This window comes from Coturnix japonica, chromosome Z, assembly GCF_054131305.1.
Source record: "Coturnix japonica strain WE chromosome Z, WE-NBRP24, whole genome shotgun sequence".
Lineage (NCBI taxonomy): Eukaryota > Metazoa > Chordata > Aves > Galliformes > Phasianidae > Coturnix > Coturnix japonica.
The window spans coordinates 29,470,145-29,487,498 of record NC_140702.1 but is presented as its reverse complement, the minus strand read 5'-3'; the positions used below and the strand labels follow the sequence as shown (position 1 = coordinate 29,487,498).

General features: G+C 45.8%; 2 protein-coding genes across 2 annotated transcripts; one reads left to right on the top strand and one right to left on the bottom strand.

Moving 5' to 3' along the window:
- The first annotated feature begins 9,727 nt into the window (after positions 1 to 9,727).
- LOC146753858 (uncharacterized) lies at positions 9,728 to 11,032 on the top strand. Its single transcript, XM_085530051.1, has 2 exons — positions 9,728 to 10,173; positions 10,231 to 11,032. Exons 1-2 carry the CDS (start codon positions 9,728 to 9,730, stop codon positions 10,988 to 10,990), a joined length of 1,206 nt encoding a protein of 401 aa, XP_085386177.1. The 3' UTR covers positions 10,991 to 11,032.
- Positions 11,033 to 15,159: 4,127 nt separating this feature from the next.
- Positions 15,160 to 16,467, bottom strand: LOC146753857 (uncharacterized). Its single transcript, XM_085528145.1, has one exon. The coding sequence runs from the start codon at positions 16,450 to 16,452 to the stop codon at positions 15,526 to 15,528; it is 927 nt and encodes a 308-aa protein (XP_085384271.1). The 5' UTR covers positions 16,453 to 16,467; the 3' UTR covers positions 15,160 to 15,525.
- Positions 16,468 to 17,354: the final 887 nt, after the last annotated feature.

Sequence of the window (17,354 nt, the reverse complement as noted above, 5' to 3'; positions counted from 1 at the left end):
ACGCTGTCCAGGCAGATGGTGCAGCGATAGTCCAGCTCAGCGGCCATGCTGTCCAGCTGTGATGGTGTACAGGAAAAAGTGCAGGGGATGAGGGGCTGCTCCTCACACCGCTGCTGCAGCAGCAGGGGTCACACTAGGAAAGGAAGAGAGGCCACAGTCACTCGCAGAGCCCGGCAGGGGAGGAACAAGTGCCCACGTCCCTTGCCAAGTGCCCAATTCCCTCCCTCCGATCTGCCCAGGGTGAGGTGTCCCCTTACCGGCTCCCTTTGCTGCTGGGGTCTTCTGAGTGCCCCGGCTGCCTGAGCCAGACAGGTCGGGGAATAAGCTCCGGTGGCTCTGGGGACGAGCACTGAGAGCGGCTGTCAGCAGCTCCCAGAACACGAGACCAGCACCAAGGCAAGACTTGCCGCTCGCTCCAAACCTCACAGACACGCTCGGCTGGAGTTCAGGCACAAGCCAGACTGAGAGAGAGACTCTGTGGCCCGGCTACAAGCAGTGAGGGCCAGGACGTCACAATCCACCTTAGTGACGTGCTGCGTGTGTCACTGCTCCGCACGTAGGCGTGATGTTGTCAGTGACATCACAATGGCCATCAAACTTGTTCAGTGACACCTGTCCAAGACATAACATCCTGACAAACTTTTGGAGTTAATGGCTAGTTACCACGAGCACAGCTGTAAGAGGATGGATGTGCTGTTTCTCCTGATGAATAAAATGCGTGTACCCTGACAGCTACCATCTCCATATTGGACGGGACCTGTGTCCCCTGATAATAGGGGTAAGCAGGAGTGTCCCTGACAACCTGAAGGATTCCAAAGACGAACAGGTATCCCCACTGCAGAATTTCAGCCGTGCAGGTCGAGACATCAGTGACCGACTTGCTGCCTCCCTGTGGACCAGCGAGACATCGCCGGATCCTCGGTGGTGATTATCCCTGCTCCGAAAACAGTTCACTAGAATTTTCCTCTTTACTATTGCCAACTTTCCCATCTTCCTCAAATCCCTTAGTTGCTTAGAACTTGTAATAAATCAACTGAACAGCATTTGGCCTTGTTTGTTGTCTTTGTCTTCCTCTGGGTATGTATATGTTGAACCATCTCCTCCAATAATTGGATCCAGACAGCACCGAAACCAGAATTCAGTGAGTTTTTTCAGAGCCTTGCTTAAACACCCATCTTTTATCTGGTTTGGATACATTATTTTGCCTTGCCTTCCCTTTAGAAGGTGTTGCCTCCCTCCTGGGGATGTTGCATTCTTGAATATTGCCTGAATGAAAAGGGTAAAATAACGTGAGAGAAAAGTACACTTAAGGGCTAAAACTGCTAAAAGCATAATCTGTGTTACAGGTAGGAAGTCTCTTTCAGGATATTCAGCTTTCTAAAATACTGTGAATTTGGGTGAAGATTAATGGCCAGTGTGCAGTCCTGGCAGCTGCTAACCTGGAATCCCGACTACACCTCGTCCTTTCCACAGGATGCTGAGGCCACCTGGTGCAATCGCTTGCTCAAAGACAGACACCTAAAGCTGGTTGCCCAGGACCATTTCCAGATAATGTTTGAAGATCTCCTGAGAGGAAGGCTCCACAGCCTTTCTGAGTGACTGGCTCCAGTGCTCAGTCACTCTCACAGCAGAAAGAGTAAGGGATGCCTTGAAAGCCTGTCTGCAGTGTTGATTTCCTCATGTTCAGATGGAAATTTCTGTCTTCCAGTTCGTGCCCATTGCTCCTGCATAGCATGGAAAAGAGCCTGGCCCCATGCACCTGACTCCTACCCTGTAGATAGGAGTAGATATTTATAAACAATAATGAGAATCCCCCCTCAGTCATCTCCAGGCTCAACTACCCCAGATCTCTCAGCCTTTCATCATGCAGGAAATGCTCCAGGCCCATCATCATCTTGGTGGCCTTGGATGAGACAACTGAAAATCCTGTAATCTTTGCAGCTGTGAGAGAAAACAAGAGGGAAGATTTGACCCTTTCCAGAGGCTAAATGAAGTAGCAGAAGTGTTAGAACCATGCAGAAATATCTTGCCTGTTAAATTCATAGAGATTTTGGAAGATTTTAAATACCAGAAGTTCTTGATTCCTTCTCTCAGTTACATTGTTTTCTTTTTTCATGGTGAGTAGTTCCTGCATCACCTACACAACTAAACAAAGTCATAAACTCTCTAAGAATTTATTGTGTTTGGTGTAGAAATAACAATAAAAGGAATGTTACAAATGTGTGTTTTAGCACCAATTCTCCTATAGTTTGGAGTTTTATGTTTGTCTGATTTAGTTGTTGCTTTGTTTATTTCTGTAAGACAGACAGATAGAATCTAGGCATCATTTACCAGAGAAGAACTTCAAAGAACTGTAAAGGTTATTAAGAGCTGATTTTCCATAAATGCATAAGCTCAACAAAAATGTGTGCGCACCCCACACCTTAGTTGCAGTGCAGCTATCATATAAAGGAACACTAGTGGTTCTTGTTTTCACCTGTAATTCTAATATTTTTCAGAGGAATAATAATATTTGGCTTAAGTGCATTTCCTGAATCTTTGAAAATATGAGCTCAGAGAAAGAAAGATGGTTTATAAACTTTTGGTTTTAAAACAGGATGCTGCTGCTCAGGAGGTGATGGAGGCCACATCCTACTTGTTCTTAGCAGTTGAACCTTAAAAATTAAGCAGAAGACGTGAACTTGCAGAGAAACACAATAAACAGAAAACCGATTCTACAGATGAACAGTGAGCAGGGTTTATATTTCTAATTTATAACAGGAAACATTTTTTGTATTTATTTATCTTTTTTTATAAAACAAATATGCAAAGAAACAAACGGAGATGTTGTTCAGAGTATAGGAAGGAATCTACAAATGATTGGAAGGTACACATCAAAGTTACAATACTGTTTTAAGTGAGGAGGCAGCAATGACATGGCTGAGCAAAGAACAGATGCGCCTCCAGCATTCATGGACCGTCTATTATTAGAGCTTTTCTGTATTTCATTCCTTGCAGCCAGGTTAAATTAAGCCAGAAATGACAATACAGAGGTGAGTCTTCCCACAGTCCTAGAACCACAGAATCACAGAATCACCAAGGTTGGAAAAAGATCTACAAGATGATCAAGTCCAACCATCCACCCATCACCAATAGTTATCACTAAACCATGGCCCTCAACACAATGTTCAAACGTTCCTTGAACACCTCCAGGGTCAGTGACTACACCACCAACTTCCTTTGGCAGCTCATTCCACTGCCTGAACACGCTTTCAGAGAAGTAGTGTTTCTTAATGTCCAGCCTGAACCTCCCCTGGCACAGCCTGAAGCCATTCCCTCTAGTCCTATCACTAATGGCACAAGAGAAGAGGCCAACCCCCAGCTCACTACAACCTCCCTTCAGGAAGTTATAGAGAGCAATGAGGTCTCCCCTGCGCCTCCTCTTCTCCAGACTGAACATTCCCAGCTCCTTCAGCTGCTCCTCATAAGGCCTGTGCTCCAGACCCCCCAGCAGCTTTGTTATCGCTATTTGAACACTTTCCAGGGCAATGGAGAACAGAACAATTCTGAAATTCCATATATACTACTAATAAGAAACCCAAGCTAGCTTCTAGGGCATTCTGTGTCATCTAAAATCAGACTTCCAGTAAATATCCTTTTTTTCTTATTCTCACGTATCTGTCCCTCAGGTCTTGTCCCCACTATGTCCCATGTCACTCTCACCCTGACATCAAATTTCAAAAGTCTACGTTCCTTCTACAGTTTTCTTTAAAATTATCAAAGAAGAACATAAATCTTCCTCTAAGGTGTTCTACCCAATTCTTTATTCACTACTTGCAGCAAAATTATGCTGATATAATATGTAGACCAGGAATCTATAGTTGCTAATGACTTAATGTGGTAACTACTTTTGTCTCTCATATGAAGCTTAGATGAGGGAGCACAATGGGCTGAAAGGATCATGCTGTGTTTTATCTTCTGATGAGTCTAGCAGACCATAGGCTAACAGCTGTTCTGTTTGCCTCTGATGTATGCATTCAAACTGCTTATAATGCAGGGACAAAAAACAAACATGCAGCAACAAATAAACAACAACAACAAAAAAAAAACATAAGATAGATGAAGATTCAATTGAACTAAAGGCATTTTGCAAATACGCCTGATTACACGAAGGAAAAGAAAAAAAATGCAGAAGAAAATAACATTACCCATACTTTATTTCCAGGAGCTAGTGATTTTTTGTTCTTGACATGAATGCCTATCTCCTAACATCAGCTCCATTCTCTGTTCATGCAGATCCTTCTGTTTCAAAGGGTTTATAGTCACAGCATCTGTTGCTTCTTTGCCTGTAGGAAAGGATCTACAGTGATGACTTGAAATTCCAACCCACTAAGAAGACTGTTGTCTTGGGTAACTGAGGAGCAGCCAGAAAGTTTTCGGGAGCAGCATGCAGAGAGGAGGTTGTTCTTGCAAAACATAAAAGAAGAAGAAAGATTATCACTCCAAATTGAAAAGCAATTATTACTTTCTAGAGAAATTGCAACTGTCACAATTGCTTCACCTTCCGAAAGGAGGAAAAGAAGAAAATGGCCTCTGTTCTTATTTAACAGAGTTAGTAAGCATTAGAAATGGTGGGTACAGTAGGAACTGGAATTGATTCCAAAAAGCCAGAGTAAAATGCTGTTCAATGCTTCCATCCTAAATGCTTGGTTTTGGTTAGTTTGTTACATTACCATTACTTGTGTGTGAGAAAAACTTTCCCTTGGAGTTATCTAAGGTTTATTAACACTTTATTAATTATCTTATGAAACTGAGGCAAAGTCAGACACTAGCAGGAGCTCAGATCCAAGTTTCAAATGAAAAATAAGAGTTAGAGCAAACATTCTGACAATTAACCATCTATAGCCCATGGTTAAATTTCAAATACCAATGTTAGACTTTACTAGCCAGTGCAGTAACATTTCCAGAGTTATCATAGTACACTGCTGTCAGAACATACCATATTTTTCCTTTTTGCTTTAGGTGAAACTTTTCATTTGAAATGAGCTCAGCCATTTCCAAGGACATACAAAGATGGCAAGAGACTGGTAAAAATAACTGAGAGAACATGGTTTTCCACACAGGAAGAAGTACCTCTGTGAAAATATTTGCCACAACGTACTGCATGTGATAAGTTAACCTGAGTTCATATGGAGGTCAAAATCAGTCAGAGGTTTCTCAGCACACAGAAATGGCATCTGCTTCAGAAGAGAAACTGCTGAAGCCAAGAACTTTTTGGAAGCTATCAGGGTTTAGAAAGAACAAATGGGTCTGCCCTATGCCTCTGAGTATGCAATGTCCTTGTGTCCCTTTGTGGTTTCTGCACCACAAGGGGCTGCCAGGGGCACAACCATCTGTTCGCTGTCCTTCTATCTCTCAGAATTCCAGTTCTGAACACTTTACTCATTAACATCTCCACAGAACATCAGGCAGAGCGACACATCCCCCTTTACTTCCTCGTGCATTCATAGAACAACAGCCTCTTACTCTTGCAACTTTCTCTTAGTGCAAACAGTAAATATTTGTGGTGTGATGTAAAATTTATTGGTTCCCCTCTGTCCCTTTTCCACAGTCACCAATAATGCTTTTGCCTATATGAACCACATTTTCTGTTGCCACGATGTGTGAGCTATTAGAGATCTTGAGAATGAGCAGCAACATTTTGGTCATTAAATGTTAATAATATGTTGTAGTTAGTTGTACTTTAACTAAACAAGTTGTTCCAGGGGAAGATTAGATTAGACTTAAGGGAAAATGTTTTCTCTCAGAGAGTGGTCAGGCACTGGAATGGCTGCCCAGGGAGGTGGTGGAGTCGCCATCCCTGGCAGTGTTCAAGATGCGTCTGGAGTGGCACCATTCAGAAAGATAAGTAACAAGTCTCCCTTAAGCTGTCGGTGTGCTGTCTGTGGCACTGTGCTTCCAGAGCTTTCTGTGCATACCTCAATAATAAAATGTCAAATGCTATACCTTTCTTATCTTCTTTTGTCTTTTGTCCTGGAAGTCCTTGTCAGCACTGGGAACTTGGAGGATGTAATAGGAGAAGAAAAGCATCTTTCCATCAGTTTTATTCTATATCCTTGAATGTTTACTGCTGGTAGTAATATATTGGGAAAGAAGGGACATTACATCCTAGCAAAATATTGGGTTGTTTTCCCTTTATATCCAAGTAGTACCTCATGGGATAATCAAGCTACTTGTTATGTCATAGCAGAAAATTCAGACCGTGAAAGATTTGGAAGACTTTGCCTCCTTACAGTTTTTCTCTGGAAGTGCATTTAGCAGTTAAGTTCTAGATCTTTTATGGACACGCTGTATATCAAAATTACCATCATCTAATCTCGCAAACTATAATATTTACTCTAGTGCTGACATTAAAGCAGGTAAATGGGATTGTTTAAACTTTGTGAAGGCTTTGAGGCTTCATTCATTCACATTTGAAATTTTAGTTTTCAGTCCCATTTGGTGTTTCCTTTTGAAGGAAACATGTGCCATGTTCATATTGCTTAAAAGAAAATGTGTCCTTAAGTTCATAGAACTGGAACATTCCCTGCATTCCAGGTTTGAAATATCACTTTTTACAAGAAATTCATCTCCTAGACACCTTCATCTGGGGAAAGAAAGTTATCATTTGAGAGCAGCTCGGCAGAGAAAGACCTGAGGGTCCTGATGGACGAAAGACTCAACATGAGCCAGCAGTGCGCTCTGGCAGCCTGGAAAGCAAATGGGATCCTGGGCTCCATCAAGAGAGGGGTGGTCAGCAGGGATAGGGAGGTGACTGTCCCTCTCTACTCTGCTCCTGTGAGGCCCCATCTGGAGTACTGTGTCCAGGTGTGGAGCCCTGAGTACAAAAAAGACATGGAGATTTTGGAAAGGGTCCAGAGGAGGGCCACGAAGATGATCAGGGGGCTGGAGCACCTCCCCTATGAGGACAGGCTGAGGGAGTTGGGCTTGTTCAGCCTGGAGAAGAGAAGGTTGCGGGGTGACCTCATTGCAGCCTTTCAATACCTGAAGGGAACTTACTCCCAGGAGGGGAGTAAACTCTTCAAAAGGGCTGACAATAGCAGGACATGGGGAAATGGTTTTAAGTTAAAAGAGGGAAGATTTAGGTTGGATGTTAGGGGGAAGTTCTTTACTAGAAGAGTGGTTAGGCCCTGGAACAGGCTGCCCAGGGAGGTTGTGGATGCCCCGTCCTTGGAGGTGTTCAAGACCAGGTAGGACAGGGCCCTGGGCAACTTGATCTAGTAATGGTGTATGATTGGTGGCCCTGTTAGGCACAGGGGTTGGAACTACATGATCCTTGAGGTCCCTTCCAACCTGGGTCATTCTGTGATTCTGGGATTTAAAACATATTGTATGTTCATATGAAATAAGACTCTTTATGGTCATCTTTTGTTTTATGAAAGTTCCTTGCTTTGCTAGACATTAGGAAGAATTCTTTACTGTGAGGGGGGTGAGACACTGACCCAGGTTGCCCAGAGAGGATGTGCTTCCTCCTGGAAGCATTCAAGGCCAGGTTGGATGGGTCTGTGAGCAACCTTGTCTGGAGGGAGGTGACCTTGCCTATAGCACAGGAGATGGAACTAAATGATCTTAGAAGGCCCTTCCAACCCAAACCATTTTGGGAACTCAGTGGCTCTGGGAGCTCAACATACATGTTCATTTTAGAGGCATGGGGCAGAAAATCTGTGTAGTTTTTTTAAGCAAAGCTTGGTTAGCCTTAAGCTTCCATTTCTTTCAGATGTACTCTGCTTTCATGACATTCTTTTCCTTGAGTCTTTCTGTTGACCTTGTATGTTCCACTCTTGAGTTTCACAACATGGCAATGTGAATTAACTATTGCCTGGATACCTGCTTCATCACAAGAATTGCCAGTTTTTATTCCATTGGTTTGAAACTACACCCTGTTGCACACTGGAAGCAAAACTATTATAAAGTTTAAACAACAGCAGCAATAATAAAGTTTTTCTCCTTCACTGTAAATTAATGGTTTTTAGAGAAGAGCTGTAAAGTGTTGCTCTAAATTTGTAATTTTAATTTTGAAAATGGAAGCTATTTTCAGTTTGATGTAGTGAGATGTGATTGCTACTTGTTCCTTCTTTGCTTTTTCTTTCCCAGGTACACCAGAAATCAAAAGAGTTGATATTCTGGTGGATGATTCAAACATACCTAACTTGGGTTGTTATGCCTCTGAACGTCCTCTTGAGCTGCTTTGACAGTCCTCAGGTTTTGAAAGCGTCTGTGACAGGGATAAACATTATTAGTAATAAATAAAGGTAAATGTAAGCCATATATGCATTACATTTTAGGAATTGTCCAGGATGGGACTGGTCCTGTGATCTTTTTTACCAGTGGCCATCACCCCCTGTTGGTGAGGCCACGCTTGGAAGTACTGTGTGAAGTTCTGCACTCTCCAGTGTAAGAGGGACATTAACACACTGGAAAGGGCACAACAAAGGGCCACCAAGATGAAGAAGAGATGGAGCATCTGTCTGATGAGGAGAGGCTGAGAGAGCTGAAACTGTTCAGCCTGGAGAAGAGAGGGTGCCAGGGGATCTTACCAGTGTTTACAAATACTTACTAGGAAGGGTACAACTGGGATGGAGCCAGGCTTTTTTCAGTGGACAAAAGGCCATTGGCACAATCTGGTACAGGGTCTCTCTGAGCACCAGGAAGCACTTCTTCTCCAGGTGGGTGACTGAGCACTGGTACAAGGTGCCCAGAGAGGCTGTAGACTCTCCTTCTTGGAGATCTTCAAAAGGCACCTGGACATGGGCAGCCTGCTCTGGGTGTCCCTGCTGAAGCAGGAGTCGCAGACTAAGTGACCTCCAGAGGTTCCTTCCAACCTCAGCCATCCTGTTTCTCATCAGTTCAGGAGTAGCACCTGTCAGCAGGCCAGGTGCATTGCTACCCAGTGACCCTGCCAGCACCTTCCAGCACCCTACTGAGATGGTCAGAACTGCAGGCACCACGCTACATACCAGTGATCTCTGCTGTATTCCACTTTCTTCTAACCAGATCTTCTGACCCATTTTCTCTTTCTCTCTCTGATGTGATTGTATTTTCTAGAGCAAGGTGTATGGTTTTCAGTGAATCAACCTCCTGCTTCAGTCTTCTGTCTCTGCATGCAGAATAGAAAGATTGTTTTCCCTCAGTCTTCATTTCCCAAAAGATTAAAAAAGAAAGGAAATGTAGTCAAAGCATTTAGCCAGGAAGGTCTGCTTATGAATGAATGTAAATATATACCCTCATTCTGTCCTTTTAGCTCACGTGCTTTGTTTGTGCAGGTAGCTAATGTGTGTTGCCTGAAAACCGAAGAAGCCGACCCTTTCTGATTCATCTCAATTCTGATTCAGCCCTTTTGATCGCCCAAGTCGCCTGACTCGGAGCCGTCCCGGACCGATCAGCAGCGACTGACCGCGTGGTTCGAGGGGGATCTCGGGCGGTTCCTTCGAGCAGGGAACCCCCGGCCTGAGGAGAAGCCCGGCAGCTGAGCGGGAGCGGCTACGTGACTGACGTGACGTGGGCGTTGCCTGGCAAAGGAGGGAGATTTAAACGGGCACAGGGAGCGACTAGTCGCTGCCACCAGAGACGGACACGAGGGGTCCGGGTCCGGGTCCGGGTCCGGGTCCGGGTCCGGGTCCGGGTCCGGGTCCGGGTCCGTGCACCTCGTGTCTTCCTGTTTCAGTGCTGATAAGTCTTCTGCTCCGACATGGGTGCTCCCCGGCGGAAGGCTGCTGCCAGAAATACTGAGGAGGCCCCGACAAGGGTCCCATGCTCTCAGAAACGGGAGGCAGCAACCAAGAGTACTGCAGAGACCCAGACTGAGGTCCTGCACATGCCTGATAGGAAGGCTGCTGCCAAAAGGTCTGAGAAGACTCAGACTGAGCCCCCAACCCGAGATGCTGGTGTGCAGGTCTCTGGCTGTACTGAGTGCCAGAGCCTGGCCCTTTCAGTGCTTGGTGAGGGAGGCAGTGATTGTGTTCTCTGCGACCAGGTGAACTACTTGCTCAGCCTCATAGTTGACCTGAAGGAGGAAGTGGAAAGGCTGAGGACTATAGAAGAGTGTGAGAGGGAGACTGACTGGTGGTGTCAGTCCCTCTCAGCCTCAGGTTCTCAGCACACAGCTGAGGCTCCTCATGGAGCATGTCAGCCCCTGCCACCTTACAAACAGGTGGTAAAGGGGAACTAGCCAGCTGACAGCGCTGCAGTGAGCCTCCTGTCCTCTCTTCCCCCCAGCAGCAACTTGAGAAGGGAGGAGGAGTGGAAACATGTACCTGCTCAGCAGAGGGGGCATCCCCCATCCCAACCATCCTCAGCTCCCCAGGTGCCTCTGCGAAACAGGTTTGAGGCCCTGGAATTTGAGGGGGGGACGAGTGAGAGTGTGGAGACAGGTTCACCCATGAGGTTGCCTCAGGCGAAGCAGTCACCCCCAAGCCTCAAGACTGCTTCTACCCGTAAGGACAGAAGGGTGATTGTCATAGGTGACTCCTTTCTGCGAGGAACAGAAGGCCCTATATGCTGGCCCGACCCTACCCGCAGAGAGGTGTGCTGCCTTCCTGGGGCATGGGTCAGGGACATTTCAAAGATAATTCCTGGATTGATTCAGCCTTCAGATTACTACCCACTTTTAGTAATTCAGTATGGCAGTGAAGAAGTTGATAAGGAAAGCCTGAGGTCTATCAAGAAAGACTTCAGGGGAATGGGGCAAATACTTGAAGGAGCTGGGGTGCAGGTGGTCTTTTCTTCTACACCCGTGGTGTCAGGGAAAGGTACTGGGAGGATGCAAAAAACCCAACTCTTAAATAGATGGCTTAAGAGCTGGTGCAGACACAAGAATTTTGGCTTTTTTGACCATGGGGCAATCTACACTGCACCTGGCATGATGGCTGCTGATGCAAGCAGCCTGTCCCTGAGGGGTAAGAGGATATTAGCTGAAGAATTATCGGGACTCATTGACAGGTCTTTAAACTAGGAACGAAGGGGGAAGGGGGCAAAATAATAGCTACAGGGGTTGAACGGGTCATTCGAGGGTTTGTACCAAAATCCGTGGGCAATGACGGCAGAGTGCAAAGGGAGGAAGTAGGGCAGGGGGATGCTGGGGATGCTGCTGTTCTAGCGGATCCTGGATCCCTTATAAAGGTGGCCAGATGGATAGCCTGGCTGAAGTACCTTTGTACTAATGGCAGGCAGCCTGAGTAACAAGCAGGAGGAACTGGAAACTGTGATGCACTGGGAAAGTTATGACACTGTTGCTATCACAGAAACATGGTGGGATGACTCCCACAATTGGGATACTGCCATCGGCGGCTATAGCCTCTTTAGGAGAGGTAGGTGAGGTAGGAAGGGAGGGGGAGTTGCTCTCTATGTCAGAGATTGCAATTTGTTTCCACTGGATTTAGAATATCCTTATGAGGTACAGATTGGTAAATGCCAGAGAAGGGCAACAGACACTGAATGTAACATGATTATATTTACAAACACTACATTAGCTTGCAGGGACAAGGATTATTTAGTTGATAAATAAGGTCAGTATAAATTATCTCAGCTTCCTGTGATTTTGAAAGTCACACTGAAAAATGATCTGTTCTTTGTGTTTTCCTTGTCCCATAGTTAAAAGTGGACATAAAGAACAAAATGCCTGATACTTTTTTTCAAAATATGACCTATCTGTGGGATTCACAGTGGATGCAAACACTGTACATTGTTACGACATACTGGTTTTATTGCTGCAAGTAATATAGATAGTTATCCACGTAAAATTAATTAAATCCATCTTTGCTTCTTGCCATTCAAAGAGTTGTTGCTGAAATTAGGGTTTTATTAAAGTACGATACAAGGGAAATTACTGCCCCTTTGAAGCATTTGTGCCTGACCTGAATTTAAAAAAATAACCCATTTTAATAGACATTCACTCTACATATCGAAACGGTTTCAAGCAGTGTTACTGTTTGATTGATGTGCATTCAGATCTTCCTGTTCCAAATTCCACGATGCACCATGTCCCTAATTCCACTTGGGAATGTGCTGAATTAAAAATGACAGCCAGAATCTGAGAGGTAAATAAACCTTTCCAATTAGGAGAATTAGTGTTATAAATACATAAATAAAATTGAGCGTAAATTTTAAGTGAAAATACAGTAAACAATATGCATTTTGTAAAACAGAGCACAGTAGAAATCAAAGATCATAAAAGGTCCTTTGAAAATACGTGTAGCTGAGTGCTGTTTTTTTGTTTGTTTGTTTGTTTGTTTTGTTTTTTAATGTTGAATTTTCTTTTAAATGCTCTGGTTTTTTTGTTTACTTTACCTGTTAATACAATATGCACTGCTATTTTTAAATACACCAACTGTGGAATTTAGTTTAAAACTGAGTAAATAGCTTAAAGTGTTTATTCTCACGGTATGGACAGTCTTATTAGGATGGTCTTTTGTTCTCGCATAAACATACTCAGTTTCTAAAATGTCCATAAGAACTTATAGTAAAGGTTAACTCTTCAGTTTTCATTATGACAAATGGCTTGTTTGTTTTCTCCTTGGTGTCAAGCATGATAAGCCAATAATGAACTTTCTGAGAAGGAAAACAAAAGCCCAAACCTGTCTCAAGAAATTAAATTACTTGTTCAAACCTACTGTGACTTGCCTGAATTTCAGCGTCAAAAAAACATGTGGCCAATTCCACTGGTGAAAAAGCAGTTTTGGAAGCTTGCCTTTGAAATGTCGGCATAGATTAAGTAACAGTTAGAGAGGTGGTGTCTGCTCTTCCATTCATGGTTTCATGAAGCACTAAGAGTCTGACCTGTTTCCCTGCTAACACATATGCTACCTTACTGCGTAGTATCCCTTCATTTTCCTCAAGAGGAGGTTGCTCCTCAGTTTCCAAACACCGTAAAAGTGGAGATCAAGATTTTAAAAAATTAGATTTTATCTAAAGTAAAATGAGTTGTTAAACATGGTCCACTCTTTTTAGCAAGCATTTGTGGCAAATATCCTAAGGTGAAATCACTCAAAATATACACATTTCTGTTAGTTAAGACACCATTTTCTGAAGTTCTGTCACATTTTTCTGATTCCATCTCTCAATCCTGACTAGAAAACAACAAAACAACTTCTTGAAAATGCCAGCCTAGTTAGAAAGACTTGGGAATAGGATAAAGAGTGTAAAAGCCTCAAAACGTGCAGAGATAAGTCAGCAAGTCATAGTTCATCCCTGAAAATGAAGAAGAGGTTTCACTATTACACTAGAACAGGACAGAAACTTTCATTACAAAAGTCGTCTGTCTGGAGACAGTTTACTTAGCAGAAGGCTCTGGATTAATTCTTCTGTTTGTATGTGAGACCTTCCATACCCATGCCTAGCGATGCTCAGCTTCTATTTTTATTAATGCAAACATCAAGCCCACAAAAAGTATGCTGAGGTACCAGAGGGTGAGAAACTCAGTGTGTCGGTGGAAGGAAAATGCTTCATTTCAGATATGCTAAGGAAAAAGAATCTTGAAGACTGGAACATACCTCATGAGATATGCAGCTAAAGAAAGATCCAATACTAAAGGGAAAATAGGGATCAGTGGACAGTTGTCGTTCACATGAGGGAATAAAGGATGCAGGACAATGGAGATATATGAGGGATGGGGTATGGGAAGGAGAAAATGCTGCTTTAGCAAAGAAATGGTGGGGCAAGCATGATGAAACATCAGCGATTAAGACCACATGAAACTTGCCTGGAGAACGAGGTGAATTTTAAGACAACAAGAAGAGCTATTTGAGTTTATGCCAGTGATGACAATACAGAGACAAGACAAGAGGTAGAGAAGCTGTAACAGCCTCTTGAAATCTTCTGAGGAGGAAGAGAAAACGAAGGAAGAGAAACTGAAGAAGCCAGATTTATGTAAGAAAAGAAATAAAAATAATAATAATATAAAAAATCCTAAAACTTCAGGTGAAGCAATGGGTAGAACTGAGATATGAGACGTACAGTGCACGACAGTCCCTTCGGCAGCGGTGTATGCAGGGCAGGCTGCAGTAAACTTGCAGCTCTTTACCAGCAGGTGGCATCACAAGGATGCGTATCACAGCCAATTTCGAGTTTCGCTCAGCAAATCCCAGCTAGGGATGATGCATGAGAGCTGTCAGAGGCACAGCTGAGTGGCAGACAAGAAACACAGCAGTTCGCAAAGCAGATTGCAGTGAAGAGATGCAAGCAGCTACCTGTAACAGCAGACACATCCCAGCAATTCTGCTGATGTGCCACAAAGGTACATCATGCAGCTGTTGGAGCAACTGTCCCTGTAGCATCAGAGTCAGGCCAGGCTGCCAGACAGTGCAGCAACCAGAAACAATGAGAAGATCAGGCAGGTCTTCTACAGGAGTGCAGCTTCAAGAGCCTGAACCTAAAGTATTATGAATTAGGTGCAGACAAAGTCACTGCTTACTGGGCAAAGATATAATCTCTCATTTGGGCAAAGGCTAGAAGTTTGACTTCTGTCGTCAGGATTGAAGGGTCTGCTCCATCCGCATATTGGCAAATATTCAGTAGATCCAACACTTTTGCAGCAGAGAAGGGATGAGTACTATTTGTCAAATGAAACAACCAATCTGGCTGAGCTTAAGCCCTGCAAAACAGCATGAGATAGAAAAGGCAAGTGAAGCAACCTGTGCTTGTTCAGAAGGAAATTCGTGTATTTCTGATAGTGTAACGCTGTGATCCCTGCCTCCCTGAAGCCTAGCAAGTAAAGCAGATTTTTTCCTTTCTTTCTCTGTCCACAGCTGCTGTATTTGAGTGTATCCCCACTTGCTGTAGAGTAGGACCTTGCTACCGTGATAGCATTCCTGCGTAGTTCATTGCGCACACATTATAGTAGGAATGGAGTGAAACCTTTTGTCTTGCAAGCAGAGGACAGCGTAAAGACATGGGTGCACTTGACTGGTGGAGATGACTGAGCTCGTGCCATTCTTAGAAGTAATGCAATGCCTCCCCTCTGCACATTTGCCTTTGCAGTGTGCTGTGGGAGGTCCCAAAGGAACGATAGCAGCAGCACGGGAGGCCTCCAGGCCCAGCAGAGGTCAGACCTGCCCTGTGTGCGGCGCTGACAGATGCACGGGTGGCAACACGGATAATTTTTATGGAATTTTATTGCGGAATCAACTCTTGGAAAGGGTGGATAGGAGCAGGACAAGGGGAAATGGTGTTAGGTTGAGGGAGGGAAGGTTGAGGATGGATGTCAAGGGGAAGATCTGTAGTAAGAGTGGAGAGGTGCTGGAATTGGCTGCCCAGAGAGGCTGTGGATGCCTCGTCCTGGTGGTGTTCAAGGCCAGGTGGATGGGGCCCTGGGCAGCCTGGTGTAATAAATATGGAGGTTGGTGGCCCTTCCTGTGGCAGGGAGGCATGAAGACTGGTGATGTTTGAGGCCCCTTCCAATCTGGGCCATTCAGCGACTCTGTGTTCTGCTGCAGTCCGAGCCCCTGAGGGCTGCTTGTGGCCCGTGTTCTGGCCAGCTGCTGGGGCACTGTCCTAGCGCCGCCTGCGGGGTGGCCTCTTGGCAGGAGGTGCAGTGTCCTCAGCAGTGTGGGCCCTCCTCCTCTTCTGGGCTCGCCGTGGCGCCCTGCCAGAGCGCTCCCTGCTTGTGCTGGCACTGGAGGGACCTGGCACTGCCTCCCCCGGCTCTTCCTGGGCTGCTGCTTGGACTCTGTGCATCAGAGCCGGGTTGGATGGAGGCTGGCTGGGACCCTCACGAAGGGCAGAGGATGAGGGGCCAGGAAGCTCCCCTTCCGTGTTTGCTTCCCTGGTGCTCCTGGATGGCTGTAGACTGTCGTCAACAGTTCCTGTTGATGGTGTAGCTGCACCATGGACAGCTGCGGGTCTGCCCTCCTGCCCTGTGGGAGCATGGGAGGCCTCCAGGCCCAGCAGACGTTGCACCTCTGCACTGCACAACCGCACAGCTTGGACAACGAGCTGTCTCGCAAAGCTGGCGGCCTGGCTTTGCAGGGAGCTGAGCAGCCATACAGTCAGCGCTCTTTCGTCCAGGCCATATAAAGACAAGCCAAAGAGGGCAAGCTGGAATGCTGTAAAGGCTGCCCTGTCGTCAGCCCCAAAGAGCTGCCTCACCTCCTGGTGCACCCAAGGCATTAGGGGCCGGAGCACAGCTGGGTGCTGGCGGAAAATGGACACCCAGGTTGGCATCGCCTCTGGTTGGCTCTGGGGTTCTCTTCTGGCCCTTAGCCCATCCTGTCTGACAACATACTCCTCAAAGTTGTTGTCAGAACGCACAGAGTGCAGGATGGACGTCACCCTGCCATTGCAAAGTGGGCACTTGGGCCTAGTCTGGGCCCAGCGCCGGATGCAGCCAAAGCAGAACTGGTGCAGGCATGGCATTACGTAGCTGGCATTGTCCATGCTGTCCAGGCAAATGGTGCAGCGATGATCCAGCTCAGCAGCCATGCTGTCCAGCTGTGGTGGTGGAAAGTGCAGGGGATGAGGGGCTGATCCTCACACAGCTGCTGCAGCAGCAGGGGTCACACTAGGAAAGGAAGAGAGGCCACGGTCACTCGCTCAACCCGGCAGGGGAGGAACAAGTGCCCACGTCCCTTGCCAAGTGCCCAGGTCCCTCCCTCCCAGCTGCCCAGGGTGAGGTGTCCCCTTACCGGCTCCCTTTGCTGCTGCGGCCTTTTGGGTGCCCCGGCTGCCTGAACCAGGCAGGTTGGGGAAGAAACTCCGATGGCTCTGGGGACGAGTACTGAGAGCGGCTGTCAGCAGCTCCCAGAACACGAGACCAGCACCAAGGCAAGACTTGCCGCTCGCTCCAAACCTCACAGACACGCTCGGCTGGAGTTCAGGCACAAGCCAGACTGAGAGAGAGACTCTGTGTCCCGGCTACAAGCACTGAGGGCCAGGACGTCACAATCCACCCTAGTGACGTGCTGCGTGTGTCACTGCTCCTCACGTAGGCGTGATGGTGCCAGTGACATCACAATGGGCCATCATCATCTGCTGCACTCCAACCACAGCAATGGCGCTCAGGTTTTTCACAGTGTCTCCTTCCACTTTATTATCCAATATCCATATCGAAACTTGCTTGCTTTCTAGCCAGTGGATTGTTAGTGGAAATGTACTGAATGCACATCTTAGAATATGAAAAGGCTTGCTTAGAAGGATGACAGTGAGAGATACACCGTTACGATCATGTTCATCACAGAAGTAAATAAATCTTCCTGGCACAAGAACCGTGCATTGTGTTGCTAACTCATGACAGGGCCCATCTTGTTTGATATCTTTATTGATAACCTACACGAGGGGATTGAGTGTACCATCAGTGAGTTTGCAGATGACACCAAGTTGGGAGG